General features: G+C 45.5%; 1 protein-coding gene across 2 annotated transcripts in view; it reads right to left on the bottom strand.

The window, feature by feature from the left end:
- Positions 1-17,473, bottom strand: part of plpp3 (phospholipid phosphatase 3) — a 37,861-nt gene that overhangs the window by 13,953 nt on the left and 6,435 nt on the right. Inside the window, exons 2-3 of one of the 2 annotated variants that reach the window (XM_050054173.1) lie at positions 4,747-4,901; positions 1,772-1,864 (exon numbers count right to left, since the gene is read on the bottom strand). In XM_050054173.1, coding sequence (XP_049910130.1) covers positions 1,772-1,864; positions 4,747-4,901 — 248 coding nt within the window. Of the gene's footprint in view, positions 1-1,771; positions 1,865-4,243; positions 4,402-4,746; positions 4,902-17,473 lie in introns of both variants that reach the window. The other variant, XM_050054171.1, reaches the window with a different exon arrangement.

Below are 17,473 nucleotides of genomic sequence, written 5' to 3'. Positions count from 1 at the left end.
CTAAAATGTGCACTTCATGGTTTCACACAGTACATGAATATCATGCTAAAAGACTGAGGCTAAAGCTACATGTCACAAAAAGTCAGCACCCTCTCTGGATGACGATCCACGTAGAAGACATGGATATAGATAGCATTGCTCTTATATTGCAGTGCATTATAAGTCCTCAAGTTTTAAGTATGACGAGGCTTGATGACTAACTGATGTATTCGGGGAATATAATGCTGTACCCAATACAATACCCATCCAATACAGCGAGACAGAGCTGCTGTTAGCCTACACTCTGAAACCCCTTTTCCACCAAAATTAGCGCTTGTTCGCGGATTGTTTAAACACAGGAAAACCCGTTAAAAATCAGCGATAAGACTCCTTTCCCATTACCAGCAGACCAGAGCTGTGCACTCGGTTCTCCAGCAGACAAGTATGCCTCTCTGTCTCTTCTCTTAATGTAAGGCTACTCCTTCAATTTCTCTTTTAAACTCAGGGCTGAGTAATTTGGAACGATGTTCGAGCACTGCTTGGATGGACACGGACATTATTTTGTGATGGGCTGTCATTGCATCGTGTTAGCAAAGAGGCTAACACTAGCACATCCACCTGGGTGTTGTACTTCCATCACAGCCAATGGAAGCTGAGCTAGAGACGATAAATACCTGTGACTATTGCCGAGTAGTTTGACAAGGAGTGATACCGACTGTTGCCTTTCTAATTAAATAAAAAAGCCAGATGCTAGTGGGTGTTAGTGGTTATTCTGTGCAGTGGGAAAGGGTCTTGATAGTAGCATCCAGGATCGGCTCCCACAACTGAATCTGTAACCCACAAAATGATGTGGTATGAAAACCTCCTTGGCCTACTACTGTAGATGGTAAGCTAGTTAGCTCGACATGCTAACAATGGCAGCTTACATGAGCAGACACTGTTTGAACCCTTCCTTACACTTGTGCTGTATTTTAGTGTTGATGAGGCTAAAAATAAGAATCCACCATCCAAACTCTTTATACAGACAGAGTACCCCTCTACAGGTTAAGGGGAGGCGTTTAGCGACGAGTCATTTACGATATGTATGCAATATCCTTAACACATAACGCCGGGCGCACAACCTATTTTTCCTGTTTTAACGGAGCGTTTCCCCAACACATTCCCCACCCCCATAACAACACCGCGAGGTTCCGTTGTTGCCGGACCTGGCCAGATGCGGGCGGCAAGCTAGCATGCTGTCGGCGAGAGTTGTTAGCGAAGTCATCCAGCAGAAGAGCTAGCAATATCTTCCTGCGAAGATCTCTCATGTTGACTGTCACTGTACCAACTGAACTGAGACGAGTTGAGTAATGTACTATTGAAAGAGCTGATATATAGGTGCAAAATAGGCTATAGAAATGAGCACAAAATTCGAAAATATAGATTAATTATCAACCGCATAGAAATCAACCTATGGTCAACAATCACTTTTAACAGTGGAAACAAAGCTTATGCTTATTTTTCTTTTGCATAAATAAATGAGATATTGTTTGTTTACAACTGCAATTGCAATTTATTTCCCACTTCCAGCACCGTAACGCTCCGTTTCTACCATGTTATCAACGCCCAAGTAGGAAAAATCCAACGCCTCCACGGTCCGATGGTCAATGGAACCGCTGCCGTGCTGCGCGCTAGTCTGTTACTATCCGTCATTTTCACCTCCATTGGAATGAATGACTTCCGGTCAGTGTCAATCCGTCAACGCGTTAGGTTGTGCACCCAGGGTAAGAAAGCACACTTATGGAGAGCTGACCTGCTTGTAGAGGGCTGCGACGTAAGGATTCCCAACAAAAGACTTGGTTCCCTCATGTAGTTGGTGAATCCTGAAGCATTCTCCAATCACAATCTGAAAGAAAGGATAGTTTTTATTTAGATCACAGAACAGCCAACACTGATCACAAATATAAGACAAATCCTACAGCTATTATGCTGCTATATCCTACAGTCTTACATTAGATTTAGATGCATTTAAACATGCAGTAAAATGATAATGTTTAAGTGTGTATCATGCAGGAAGTCTAATTTAATTCCAGACTGAGCAGAGAGGATGTGGAAAGGACAGACAGGAGAGACAGAATGAGATTCACACAAAGACAAACATACAGAATGAGCATGGCCTGCCTTTCCCTCAGGCAGTTTTGATGTGATGTGAGATTATAAATGAGTGGTGATGCTCTGCTTAATGATGTGATGGGGCCTTTTTCAGTGGGATATGAAGGATAATGAGAGAGTGAAGGCAAGGGGAAAGGAAAATATGAAAACAAATGATCCAGACAGGGTCGATGTCTCAGTCAGACCGACCTGACTTTGATACAAGGAGGATTTATATGAGGACAATGTTCTGCTTTAGGGCTTGAGTCTAGTGGGCTAACCCTGGATCCTGTGGCATTACAACCAGAAGGTTTTAAGTCGTGTTGGGGCCCATGGAAAGACCTAATCTACACTGAGGGGGCTTACACCAAGCCAACCCTCCAGGCACGGACATGTCAATCACATCTGCACCACCTGGGGTATCTGAGTGACGGACCGGCTGCTCTCCACCACTAACCACATCTCCCTTTCCTTCCTCTTTCCACACAAGGCTTCAGTCTTCTGCCTACCTTCTCACCCAATCTCTCAGGAAAATATTTACCTGCCCATCTCTGGGCCAGCATTAAGACTTTAAATGTGTGCACATCTGCAGGCTCAGTGTTCCCCCGACCGCCTAATACAGATTCATAATGTTTGTGTATTTACATGTATTGTTTGTGTATTGTTAGGCCTGATAAACACACCTATCCTGCCTGTTGGGTGGTCAGCTGGCAGGCTCACAGCCAGAAGAAACAAACATGGCGGTGTATTAGAGTGTGTGTGCTATTGTCAATGAATTGTTTTGATCTAAGCTTAAGATTAGAACCACAGGAGGCCGATACAGGACAGAGAAGTTTATTTGGCTTGTCAGAATCTGCATTCAAACCTCTTCTCCCCTTTGCTATCTCCCTGTCTTGGTTTATTGCTGTGTGTCTGGGTGTCTAAGTGCAGACAGGGCCTGTCATGGATACGGCGGGCCTTCCTGATCAGAGCAGAAGGCTCAGTTGGTGCCTGACGGGTTTATTTGGATCGTCAGTGCTTATTGAACTCTATCTCGCTATGGCTAACTGCGTTTCTCACAGTGGAAACGCAGCCTGTCAGACATGGATATGTCGGACCAGCAGGACTGTTGGGATTTCCCTCGCAGCGAGGATAAACAAGAGGCCCAACTGGAATCTGCTACCAGTGCATGTCTATGTGTGCACACATGTGCGCGTGCCTGCATGAGTGAGCATGCATGTGTGTTAGAGGAATGGTGTCGGCATGGCAGTAGACGCCACTAATGAAACACAGCTGCGTGAGACACGCCAACTTTGCCCACACGTGAACATGTGAGGGAACTAACTAATAGTCTCCTGGTTCCAATAAGCAGAAGAGCTGAGCTGGTACAGCGTTTGTGTGTGCCCACCAACCTAAGCGACGTCTGGGAACTTATGAGGGGGCTGTAAAGATCATCTAGACTGATCACGTGGCATTAATTGACATGCACATACACATGTCGTTATAACATGTTTCCACTAACCCTGACCCCACGCTTAATCCTGCTGGCACTATCCTGGAGCCATTCCCTCTCTGGAGCAGAAGTCAAGTCATGGGAATGAAGACTTCACACAGTTGCTAACTAGCGAGATGCCTCAGGCTATCAGTGTAGCACTGCGGGCATGGGAGAGAGCACTGACACATTAACCCGAAGTCATGTGCAGGGCAGAGAGGGCACGGAGTGAGGGTGCAGGAATATGAGTGGGAGGTATGAGAATGGACCAGGGGCTTGTAAAAATCTCTTTGGTCATTGGCATACATGCGTCAGCCCACACACAAATGTCGCTTAGGGGGCCTCTCGCCACCTCCGACTCGCTTAGTGAAGTAATAAAAACAGGCCGTCATAAATGGCTTGGATGACTCAAAGTTGATACGGAAGAATAAAGTATGACGAAGAAAACATCACAGGATGAAAGGGTAGGACATGTAGAGCACATTGACAGCAAAAGACTGGGGTGTTTTAGAAAACACTGCATGATAGGAAATCACTCAAACTTTCTAAATTCAGGGGCTATGTTAGTGAGAGTAGTCTATCGGGCTAAGATATCTAAGAGTTAAAAAAGAAGTGACTTTAAAAAGCAGAAAAAAACAAAGGGAGGTGTGAAGGTCGACTTACAGAGAAGATGGCAATAAGAATGCCAACACCACAAAGCACAGCATCGCTAATGGTGTCTCCCTCTTTTCGGGGGTAGCGGATGGACTCGTCCGAACAGTAAAACCCGCGCTGGTACGGCTTTATGGTGCTAGTCTCAATGATCAGGAAAGGCAGGCTAGCTACAAAAGACACAAGGAAAGAGGGGAGCGAAGAGAGAGAAAGACAGGAAGAGGGAGAGAAGAAAGAAAGCATAAAAGCACCAGGTCAGTGACACAGACATAAACAGGAGAGAACAGGGGGGAGCACAAGGAGCACACTGGCACCAGGGGATCACGGCAGAAGTGGGTGGGGCCTGAGGGTGGCATGTAAGGTCCGCTTAGAGGAATGATGGATTTCTTTAACTAGATTCAAGTGACACTATAAATTAAAAACTTTCACAGCCACCGTCATGAACCATCCGCCCTCCCTGTTTCTGCCTTCAGTGTTCCCCTAGTGCGAGTGCTCTTTGTGTCGGGGGGACTTACGGACACCGCGGGCAGTGTCAAGCCAACAGAAGTAAGCACTGAGGAGGGGACGGTGCTCTTCTTGTAGGGGTATCTCAGGCTGGAGTCACTGCAGTAGAGACCCCGCTGGTATGGACGAATAGAGGTACGGTGCAGAACCAGGCTGGGCAGCATAGCTACACACACACACACACACACACACATACATGAATGGATGTATGAAACCACGCACACACAGACACGCCTAACACAGGGAATCATACTGCATCATGTAGCAAACCTCACTTACCTGTTAGCTGAAGAAAAAAGAATCACATTAAAACACACATAAACAGACCTTCACAGGTGTGTGTGAGCTCATGCTAATACTAATCAGGCTATTTACTCAGCAAACCTCCTCCTGCTGCTCCTGTTGACAGTCTGACAACAGGCTATAGAGACTGAGGTTTATTCTTTAGCATTAGGAGACCCTCCTCCTCCTGACAGAGCAAATACACACTGACATTCAGGGCCTGGGGTCCATTATTGGAGACAAAAGAAACCCACCAACACGAGTACTATGTCAACACATTGTGGGAACTTTAGCGCTATGGATTGCAGGGGAAGAGAGTGCCATTCCAGGTAGAGTGTTGAAATGTCTTCCATTTGTATGAAGAGACCCAGTTAGCTTAGCTTAGCAAAGAGGCTGACACAGAAAAAAAAACAGCTAGCCTGGTAACAAAATCCAGGTTTGGGATGTATAAAACAAATGACGAGACTGACCTTCTGAGGTGTTTATGGGTGGATTTAATGACCTTCAGATACTTGATACTTAATTATTATTATTGTCACTTAACATGGTTTGTAGAAATTGTTTTGGCACCGCGTAGTAGCCCAGGTCCAGTGCAACAAAAGAGAGAGGAGAAAAAGAAGCAAGCAAGGTTCCATACGAATGTCACCAGTAAAAGTGAAAGACAAAGCAACTGAGCTTGTACCCAGACAAGCCTGATGGCCACCATGTTTGGTGTACTGATAAGCCCCTTTCACACATGTTGCACACCCGAAATTATCTCGACATTACACAGAGGAACTGTGTGTGAGAATGCAAATGTCTGAAAGAGTTGGATTGGATGTTAAATGAACTCTCACAGTGAGCGAGTGGGTGTGTTCATCAGTTTCTATCATGCAGTTTGTGAAACTGGAAGAAAACAGGGTCATTTATTAGGGATGCATGATATTGGATTTTTTGCCGATATCTGATATGTCGATGTGTAACAGCTAATTTGACCGATAACCGATACCAATTTCCAAAGTCTCTTCTGTAGTGGAATTAACATCATATTATGCATGCATACTCTCATCGTGACGGCCCACCAGCAGACGGAGACATGAAATACAATACCTTTCAATGTATGTAATATTCATTCATTGTGCAAAATAACAAAAAGCATATTGGCCTTTCCAATATTATCGTGCATCCCTATCATTTACACAAAGACGGCAACGAAAATGTCCAACTGGAGAGATGACGGTGTTCAGGAACTTCTGTCGGTAAGGGCTGAAGCCGAAATCGTCAGACAAAATCAAAGAGCGTCAAGAGACTCTGTTGTTAATGACCAAATTACAAACCAGCCACATGACTGCGGTGTAATCTGTGTTGTGTCCTCCCTCTTTTATGTTCTATCCAGGTGCCACCCCTCACCTAAACTAAACAGCGTATTTCCAGTAGGTGAGAACGCTTCTGAAACTGACAATCTCCTGTTGTGTGCATGTGTGAAAGGGAAACTCTAGACCTTTTTCTCCAAACACTGTCCGAGGTTCATGTGAGAAAACAGCTCTAGACAGAGCCAGGCTAACTGTTTCTCTCTGCTTTCAGTCTCCATACTGAGCTAAGCTAAGCTAACCAGCTGCTTGCAGTAGCCACATATTTATATGGGAGTGATATCAATCTTCTTATCTTACTCTTGGCAAGAAAGCAAATAAGCGTATTTCCCAAAATGTCCAACTATTAATACCAGCCCTCAAGAGGATCTGGATAAGCTTTGTCCGGCTACCTCAACAACAAATGTAGAAGCTGAAAGCCGGACTGGAAGTTCAGTGAACATCAACATACTATTCTGATGAAGGGAAAATAAATACATATCTCCAAATCAAAGCAGTACAAATACAGGCGTGCAAACTCTGGCTGGGACTTTGAAAGTTTTCCTTCAGGGATTTTAAAAAGTGTGAACACCAAGAAAAACAAAACTAAGCCCACCCAACTCTGGAACATTTTTCGCATGAGAGCATGTTTGGCGTGTGTGCGTACAACTGTAGTAGCTCATAAGTAGAGGGAGCTCAAGACACGAAGGCGTCCTGAAGACCCACACACTGACACACCAGCATATACATTCAACATCAGACTGCACAGAAACTGTTCCCACATGCGGTTCGTGTGGTTAGCTCACATCACAGGGATTTTTGACATTTGGGTCAAAGTCAGAAATCTACGCATGAATGTTCCTAATGCGGCTGAGAACCGCGGCTGTTGTCTCACCAGTAATGGGGAGAGGGAGATCATGTTACTGGTCTGTGCTGAAAAACACAGCACTCACCAGTAACCATTCGCATGGACTTCTTAAAGACCTCAAAACACACTTTCGTATGCATTCTTGTGGAGACACACTCAAGGCTCTCACAGACTTCTTAACATCCACACTGTGACATCTGCTCCCACTTGGAAGAAGAAAGTGTTGTCTCAGGTGTCAACGAGTCCATGTCCACACTAAAATGACTAAATTGGAAAAATGTGCTGTTTTTCCTTATTTTATCCTTCTTTTTGCATTCATATATGTGGTGGTGGTTTTTGACCATAGGAAATTATAATTTTGAAAGCTGTCTCCAAAAAAATTAAGCTTCTTGAGGTCAAGAATGAACCAAGCTGATGGTCTACAAGTTGAGCCTTTTGAAAGTGTCAGTTGTCCGAGTCTTAGTGTGTCCTGCACCACTGTCACTAGTCCTTCCTTGTCACCTGTGCTTTGGTTGATTCAGCGTGTTGAATTGGTGTCAGAGCCGATGGAAATCACTCTGATTGGCAGCTCAGCTCAGTGCACAAGAAGAGAAACTAAATTTAGAAAAGCAAACAAATGGCCAAAGTCAAGAGGGAGTGAGATCAAAACAAACTGTTGTATTAGGTAAGATTATTTTTCTTAGCCATTGAATTCTTCAGCAGAAATGGTTCGTAATTGTTTCCATTATTGGTCACTAGCACACAATAACGTTAATGTGCTAAGTGGCTAACTAGTACCTTTTTCAATTGGCACTCTTGGCTGCACCAATTTTTGTTTCCATATCAGTTTGGCCGCACCGTGCCACGCTAAGCTGCGGCGGAGATGGACCTTCTCAGGAGTAGGTCCAAAGGCTGAGCAGCCTGCCCTCAAGTGGGTAGCGGTGACGTCTCGCGGACCGCAGCCAAACCCTGACAACGCGCCTCAAAACTCAGCTTTCCTAACAGGCAAGTGCTCATAAAAAAATGGAAACTAGGGATACTCAGTTTGCTGATGAAGCTCACATGATGTGATCTAAAGCTCCAGAACAGCTGCTAAATGGACCTCAAGGCTAGCTCCTTCTACTCACCAAAAACAGCTGAAAGCCACTAAAATGGTGCAAAGAGTTTCAATCATTTATCTGTGATTTGTTGTTCCAGTGTAATGGAAGCAGACTGTCTCTCTCTCCAGTGTGTGGCAGAGGGCAGCAGATGGGATGGTCACTGAGGCAGACACCTGCACAAACAGGGTGCAGCGCCAGGGCTGGACAAGCTGCTGGTGGGCCCACACAGGGCTGGGCCAGGCTTTGGTGGTGTCTGAGAACCACACTGTCCACACAACAGGCAGGGTTAGCTTTGGGTGAGCCTGTTCACACAGACTTACAGGGGCAATGTGCGTGTCTGTTTTCTGTCTTTAAGCTTAATGCCTCTGTGGACTCACTTGGGTACAGTTTATACCTTAAACACACAGAGAACCTCCATGCCTTCAGTCCATGAACAAAATGAGTTGCGTTGGGTAAACACTGAGACGGGGCAAACAACTTTTTCTGAAACTGGATCATGCTTTCTCTCTCATGCCAGCTTCTCCTCTGCTTTTCCATTTTCTCCTCCCTCTCCTTCCTTCTCTTTCTCCGTCCCTCCACTCTGGCCTACTTGTGGAGGGGGGATTCACATGCTAATGAGGAGATGTGAAAGGAGGTCATGGGCTTAACAGACATGGGAAACACACACAAACACGGACAAACACACATGCAAACCGGTGCTTAAAGGCTAAACCAATCGGAGAACACCATGGGAAACTCAGGCGCTATCCAGCTGAAAGACAGAAAGAGGAAAGTGAGAGCGAGCAATTGAGCACCTCAACACTATCTATTGAGAATTTATGAAAGCCTCTCTGTCCGCACGCTGCCAGACTTGAAATGCCAAGCTTTTTTGTGCTGCCCCCCGAAGCCATTTCCCTGAAAACAGCCTGGTATGTGGGCATACCACAATCAGTCCGTGACCCTCTCAGCACAAGCTAAAACTCACTCTAACCCCGCAGCCCATCTGAGCCTCATCTGCAAACAGCGGTGTGAAGAAATATGACCTCTTTAATGGCGATGGTATAAAGAGCGGGTGACCTTCACAGGGCCCCGCTGACCCGGAGAGAGAGGAAGAGAGAGGAGGGGGAGTGTCAGAGGAGGGAGAGATAAAAACAGAAAGGGGAGAAAAAGAAAGAGGTGGGCTGGGCCGTTGGCAAAGGCCTGTGGTGCATCAGTGAATTAAAAAACAGCTATTTTACAAGCTCTGACATGAGGTCAGAAACATTCAGTAATGCTGGAGATTCTCAAACCCTCACTGAAGGAGGAGAAACACCTGTTATGCTTGCAAACACTCCTATTCTACTTCCAAAGAGGAAGCTAAATGCTCAATGCTACATTACGTCAAACCTTCTGTTTTATGTTTGAGGTTGTGTGTTCTGAGCTTTTGAAGCCAATGAGCCTTATGAGCTATCAAGGCGCTGAGCTGCTTTTAAATGGCGTCTGAGAATAATTGGAGCCTTAAAAAAACCCTTAAATTCTGAGAAAGAGACAGAAAGTATGGCGACAATACAGCAAGAGAAAAAAACACATGTGAAGTGGGTGGCTTGGGGAACAGTTCTATTTGTATTATCAGATCCTGTCATGCATTTCTCTCTCTGAGTCTATGAGGAAACTCTGCAGACCACTAAAGACTACTTACCTCAGGTCAGATAGAGAAAGAGAGAATGTGTGTGAAGGAAGAGAGAGAGAGAGGTATTTCTTTGGCTGGTTGAATCAGTGTTTATATGCAGAGGTCACTGCAGGGCCTGTGTGTGTGTGTGAGTACGTGTGTGTGCTGTACTTATTTTCCATCTGTAAATCCACTCACATGTTCACGCTACACTGCATGCTAGAAATCCCTGTATGTTTGCATTTGTTGATATATGCTTTGCGTGCATATGTTCAGAAGTTTAAAGGTCTAGTGTCGGGACACTTGACTCACTTTTCAGAGGGCCACTTTTGCAAAATGACAGGAGACCAGGGGCCAGTTGCAGCCGCCCAGCACAGGTCAGGTATACACAGGGGTGTTTCTTGGTTATGAGGACGTTTGGGACTTCATCCAAACCTCTAGCCTGGCATTGGCAGTATAAAAACAAAATCGGGGAGTGCAGCAAAATGCCGCCTACCTACTTTAATCGGGGAGTGCAGCAAAATGCCGCCTACCTACTTTTGTTTATACAGAATGTGCCTTTTTCGGGGAAATGGGGGGCGTGAGCAAGTAACAAAACGTGTAGCTCAGCGTGTGACGTAAACAGTGACGTGGGAGGGAAGCCGCGGCTGGTCAGTCCTTCGGCGATTCTCTCGTAAGTCGGCCCGTTCTTCACCGTCCCCGTCATCTGACGGTTAATGGCCTCTTCGTTTGCGAGGACAAGGAGGGCGCGCAATTCCTTGTCTCCCCAGTTGCTCATCTTTACAGTGTCTGTCAGGTTTGTGTTTCCCTCTTGCTACTAGCTGCTCGCTAATTCCTGCTATCAGCTGTTTCCTGTTTATCCACCGCCAGTGGGGTTCCACCAATATGTCTACCCTACGAGGCGGAAAATTGGGCACCTCGGATCAACTCGCCAATCCGGCTCTGTGTGTCTAAACGCTCACAGCTTGCCGGCAAAACGGCCCAACATTCGTGGAAAATCTGGCAGTGTAAACGGGGCTTCTGTTCTGGGCAGTGGTTCCCAACTGGTGGGTCGTGGTCCAAAAGTGGGTTGAGAGTCCATTCCGAATGGACCGCAAGTGACACACACACTTTATTTTGAAGTACAGTGACTTTCTAGCACAGAGCCTTTATTTTGAAGTGCTGTTTCCTGCTGTAGAGTGAGTGACTAACCAACAGCTACTTGACAGGAGGCAGCAAACTAGCTCCACAACATGGCCAGACGCAAGCAGGACGTTGAATATAAAGCGAAATATGTCCCTTATGGCTGGACCAGTTGGGAACCACTGTGTTAGGGAGTCCAGGGGGAATCCTCCCCTGGATTTCTTTTTTAATAAACAAGCCCTTTTTTAATGATTTTTATGCACTCTGCACTCTTTATTTACATTTAAAGTACATAAAACATTCCCATCTTGAATACATTTATCATCACTTTGAATTAGAAACTGTAAAAGAAGCAGCTCAATCCGACACACTAGACCACAGCTTGCTTTGTATGTGTGTGAGAGTGTGTGAATGCAAGCATTTGTTTGTGTGAGAGAGATTAACCAGCCGGCGCCCGTTTGATTGGCTTTGGAGTTAAATTTGGTATAGCGAGTTAGCACTTAGATTAGCAGGAGTTACACGACTAAGTCTGGTTTTTACATTTCTCACAGACATAAAGGACAGAAATGTGTTTCTTCCCTCAGCTCGCTACAGTTAGAACTTGCTGTTTTGTTTTTCCATGCATTTCAACAGCGCTCATTAATATAAAGTCCAAAGTCCCTCTGTCCTGCAGGGTTAGGATCAGAGATCTATTATTTTCTCCCATCTTAAGACCGACTGTACTTGCCAGAACAGGACACAATAACTATTCTTAAGGCAGCTAAACCTCTGCGTCGCTCAAAAGGTTAATTCCCCTTGACATGGTACAAATGACCCTGTAGAGCAGCACCTGTGTGTCTGCTGAGGCTATAGTGGCAAGCTTCCCGTTCTCTCATGACTCTCTCCCCTCTCTGTGTCTCTATTGACATTTTAATGAGCTTTCATGGCTTTCAGGAGCAGAATTAGAATGATATCGTGATTATGGTGAGCGAGCTGGAGCGTCAGCAGTCAGTGTGAGAGGTGAATGGGAGGCGTAGCCGCGCAGAGGAAGAGGTATTGTGGCGTGCTCTAATGGAGGATTTCCTCCTCCTGTCTCTCAAGCACACCCAGTATGACCCGTGCTGACAAGGAGTGGGACCAAGAATTCAGAGGACGGTTAGAGAGGGCAGGGGCTGGGGGGGACTTCACTCCATAGACTGACCAGTCAATCAATCACGACTTTGTCTTCTCTTCTTCTATGATTTTTCTCACCACTCTGCAAACAATCAGATAACTGCTGGGGAATCAGTGGCTCAGAGTGTGGCTGTTTAATAAACCTCAGTGCTTTTTGGTAGCGACCAATTTGTTTTTCATGTGCCTGAAGATCCAAAATCTGGCAGAGAATATGTAGTTAGTAGAAGTGGGAATCACCAGAAGCCCAACATGAGCTTCACTTCTCAGTTTTAAGTTGTAAATTGAATATTTTTGAAAGAATTTTAAGACACCATCTTGAGCTAGCATTTTTCACTACTTCCTGACGCAGCCCAAGACGACTGTGAACCAAACACAAAATGTATGTGTACAAATATATTCCTGTCTTTAAATCCCTTTACATAACATCATCTTATGGAACAGACATTTCTCACCACAAACCTTGAAACAACCTGATCTGTGTCTGCCTTGTTGTGACAGAAGAACCCGGCTCATGTGTACAGATCCATTACCTTCACTTGTCTATTTCAGGCCGATCCCAGTCTCCTGAGGAAACTTTTGACACACTTCTATCAGTTCATCCACACACACCCTGCAACATAACCTCTGTCACTAAAGGACAGTCTAAAGTGGCCTAAAAGGAAATATGTATAGATATTATGTTGTAGTTACGTGATATGTGTGTGACTCTGTGTGTGTGAAGAGAAAGAGAAGAGCAGAGAGGGTGTCCTTGTTCAATTACGTGCATTAGCAGAGCCCTCTAGTCCATTAATTTGGATAAATGCTCTCTTCTAGCAATAAGCCCCAGTGTAATTGAAGTGTGTGTGTGTGTGTGTGTGAACAGTGAGAGCGTGTGTGTCTGATAAGAACAAGGGATCAGAGAGAATGAGTGGCTCAGAGCCAGGTCTACTTGATGGCGGACATTGTTCTGCCAAAGCGAGGGCAGGTGAGCAGGGAGCTGGCTCAGAGGCAACAGTGTGCGGGTGGAAAATAATTGTGGAGCCTGCCATGGAGATATTCTACGTTTGGTGTATGTTAATAAGCCAAATCTTAATGAATTATATCAACAGCAACTCAAACAGATTAGCTTGCACTTCATCTTCAGCCTTAAAGGGATCGTTCAGATCTTTTCAAGAGGAGTTGTGTGAGGTTTTTATCCGTAGTCAGTGCGTTACATGGAGTAGATGGTAATCAGCAAGCCCCGAGTTTGGAGAAGCAGACAGGAGTACCACCATGAAAGCTGAGCGATGTACTGCTGAGGACTGGGGCAGCAGCAAAATAGATTTTGGCCACTTAAAAAAGAGTCACCTACAAAAGAGTATAGAACATTTTCTCCACTTCACCTTGTATCAGACAGCCTTGTCAACAGAGAAGATGTTAACGGCTCCAATCAGTGCACTCGTCCAAGCCACCAGACTCTATTCACAAAAACAGTAATTTAACAATGTTGGACACTGGAGCTGCCGGTCTACCACTGCCTCGATCAGTTAGGTTGTTCGTGTTGTTGTGTGACTTTGGTGAATCCAAACTAACCGTTTTAAAAGCCGAAGTCAAACCATAACACAAACAAACAACCTGATTGGGGCGGTGGTGTACCAGCAGCTCCTGTGTCCAGCGATGTTAAATCACTGTTTTTCACAATGGAATCTGGTTTTGAAGAGAGCGATATAACAGCTTTAGTTCTTTGTTGGAAATCACTGGCTGACGGCCATGTAAAGCAGTGAAAATATACTGAATGTAGCATAAATTCAAACTGATATTGATCTTTCAGGGACTTTTGTAGGTGGCTGAAGTTCTAAACTATACCTTTAATATATATATCTTAACATTTAGAGAGGGCACGCACACATGCACACACACAGACGCATTCTTCAGCAGTCAACTAAAACACCACTGTGACCTCTGGGGTTTTAAATACGGCCTGCCATGCAGATGCCTTGGATGTTCTGAAATTTGTCACACATCCAACACTACACAGCGGCACAAGCCCACACAGTTCACTTTATCTGTAGGTCACTGAGGCCGTGAGTATGTGTGGCCTTCCAGACATTTGGGAACAGAGTGCATAGGTTAGCTGGGGTTCATGACAGGCCCTGGAAGTAGCTACAGAGCCATGGGTCAAAGGTGAGGGATGTGACATCAATTTCAGATTATACTGTAGGGTACAAGAGCACATGTCATTGTAACACTGCGTATTATAACTGAGAGTGTGTGCCTGTGTGTGTGTGTGGCTATGTGGGTGTTAAAGTGGATTACTGTGGTTCCACTGGCAACTTCAGCAGAGCCTTTCTCAAACATTTTTGAGTTGTCGACCACAAAGGGTTTTAAAAATGCTCGCGCAATCCAAATAAACAAACTCAGCTCCATAAAAACCACCCAGGTTCTCTCCATACGCCTAATCACTGTTTAGGAAAATATACATTTATAAACAAATGCATGAACATGCGCACGTGCACACTGATACAGATGTTTGGCCTCAGATATCAGTGCTTTGTTTCCACAAGCTGCTGATGTGTTGCACACATGTACAAAGCTCACCGATACACAAACACACACACACACAGGAGTGGCTGAGGTCAGCAGAGTGGTGCGCAGAGTGAATCCCTGTCCTTTTTCCCCCTCTGTGTGAATGCTGCAGCGACCGGGGGGCCGCTGGCTGAAGCATGTGCTTACTCAGAGAGATTTTTATTCACAGGAATAAATGCCCTTTTACACACACAGGCATCTGTTGGGACACTCTCTGGGGGACTTTTACCAGCAGGCACCTGCGAGGGCAGCCTCCGAATGCTGCTTCCTGGCTCCGTGTTGCTGTTGGCTTGTAGGAACATTTGAAGAGATGTTGGATTCAACACGATTTTGTGGGACTCTGGTCCACATTAGCAAGTAGAGGATATTTATAATGTGTTTTAAAAAGATCAGTTACAAGTCATCAAGACATTCCTAATGCTTGGCCACACTGTCTGTTGAGGGAGGACGAACGAACACACAGCTGCTCCAGTGAAGGGAAACTTGAGCAGCGCCCAGGGGCTAGATCAGGCTATTTGGCTGGTTGGTTGGCTGGCTGGCTGGGCGTTTCTCTGTTGTTGCCATAATGGCATTATTACCCCCTGGGACAAAAGCCTGGCCACGGAGAAGAGGGCTGTGGAGTCTTTGAAATCTGATGCCTCTGTCTGGATAATGCTCCCCTAAACTTCACTCAGAACATTCCTCCCTTTCTCGCACTCCTTCCCCTCATCTGCTCCTTAAATATCCCGCTCACCTCTGCACACATCATGGGCTGTATCTATCTGAAGACAATAGGTGTTAAATTGGAGCAACAGTGTGAATGTTCTGCATGATGTATAGTATCACAGGGAGCCTCTTCAGTCGGCCTCTTCTCTGTATGTAAACAGGATAGGGCTCAGTGGCTGCAGCACAGATAAGGCCAGCGCCAATAAAGATGCTGAGCTGATTACTGCCCAGCGCTGGCCACAGCGGAGCAGATAAACACCACAGCCCACAATCCAGTCAACAATACTGCTCGAAGCAGCAACAGCAATAAACCACTGACAGATAATCAAGCGGCCTTGAGTGCCCGGCGAGGAGGGTCTCTCACTCTCTCATCATCTCTACCTCATTCACTTTTTCCCCTCCCTCCATTTCATCCTCCTTCTGTCTGCCACCGGCCCATTGGTCCTCGTTAACGAAACAAAGAGCGCTGAGATGCATCAAAAGGGGCATTGTTCTCAGTGAAACAGTGAAATCTCCCTGACCCCCAACCCCCCACCCCCCATCTCTGGTTGCGCACAGCATGCGCACACACACACAAATACAGAGGATTGTAGTGGGCAATGTAGTAAGAGAAAGTGACAGACAGAGGGGCCTGTGTAACAGCAGGGAGGAGGCCCAGGCGAGGACAGTGTGTTGGAGCAGAGAGATGAAATGGGGCCGGCAGCTCTCAGCCTGCTGGCTATGATGAAGCGCTGCTGTATAACATCATCTGCTGCTCCTATTTACATTAAAGCTAATAGCATTGTTTCTTTTCATTGTTTCTTTTTTAATACGTAGAACTTAGGGATGCTTTGATTGTGAAATTCTGGGCCGATACCAATACAGTGTTTAAGATAACAATTAGACTGACAGCTTATACTGGTGTTTTGTTTTTGTTGTTGTTTGTGTTTACTTCAGCTTTTGTTCTAGGCAAACAAAGTAATCGTAACTGTTTTTTCAGCCACCAGCTGCTAACAGGTAACGTTACCTTGCTTTCAATACGGCTTTGCTGTTCATGCAGTGAACGCAACGGTGCGCCAATAGTGACTTTACTGTGTCCTTTCGTTCCGAAGGCGTCCCAGGGTCTCTGTTGGTCCCGAACACGTTTTCTATTGTCCCTGGGATGTCAGGATGCCATCAGTCTTAGGCCCTGTTTAGACGACAACGGTGTCTCTAAAAACAGAGAAGTCTGTCCTTTGCGTTTTAAAAAACTTATGCGTTTATATGACGACGTTATTGAAACAATCCCCGTTCACATGGAGCCGCAAAATCTACTGGAAACACTGTCAATGGGTGGCAGTGTAAATTTTCAAAGCAACACCACGGCATGACGCCATGCGCCTGCGCTGAAGTGCCTTCCTCTACAACACAGTGATTACAAACCAAAACAAAGAAGACACACTGGCGAAAGCATACAAACCAAAACAAAGAAGACACACTGGCGAAAGCATACACAGATAACTTTGTCTGGATGGACGACGACGTGGAGTTGCTCCAGTAACAGATCTACATTTCACTTCAAATCAACAGGGTGAGCAGCACAAACAGAGCTCGCCATTGTTGTTGTGACGGTCGACTTTCTCGCGCATGCCTAGTGACTGGAACCGTAATGAGCATGTGCGAAAAGTCTCCGTTTTCAGGGGAACTGCATATTGCAAGTTTACATGACAACGGAGACGCTGCCATTTCCAAAAAATTGCACTCTGGAACCCGTTTTCAAAACGCTGCGTTTTCAGGCACCCAAAACGCCGCTGTCGTGTAAACGATCGGCCAAAACGCAACTAAAGTTTACCGTTTTCAGTTGAAATCGTTGTCGTATAAACGGGGCCTTAAGCCCTGCTTTTTTGCCGGCAAAAAAATTGATACGACAGAAAAATGTCAGCCACTGCTATAAGTGAATATTGTTTTATTTGCTGATAGGCTGATGGCTCAATTAGGTGAGTACCGAGGCCGCTACCGATGTTTGGCCAATAGATCAGTGTATCTCTGGTTGAAGTGCATGCAGTCTAACTA

The sequence above is a fragment of the Epinephelus moara genome, chromosome 10 (genome assembly GCF_006386435.1).
Source record: "Epinephelus moara isolate mb chromosome 10, YSFRI_EMoa_1.0, whole genome shotgun sequence".
Taxonomy (NCBI): Eukaryota; Metazoa; Chordata; class Actinopteri; order Perciformes; family Serranidae; genus Epinephelus; species Epinephelus moara.
The sequence above is the reverse complement of the archived record's forward strand: the minus strand, read 5'-3'. Positions and strand labels throughout refer to the sequence as shown.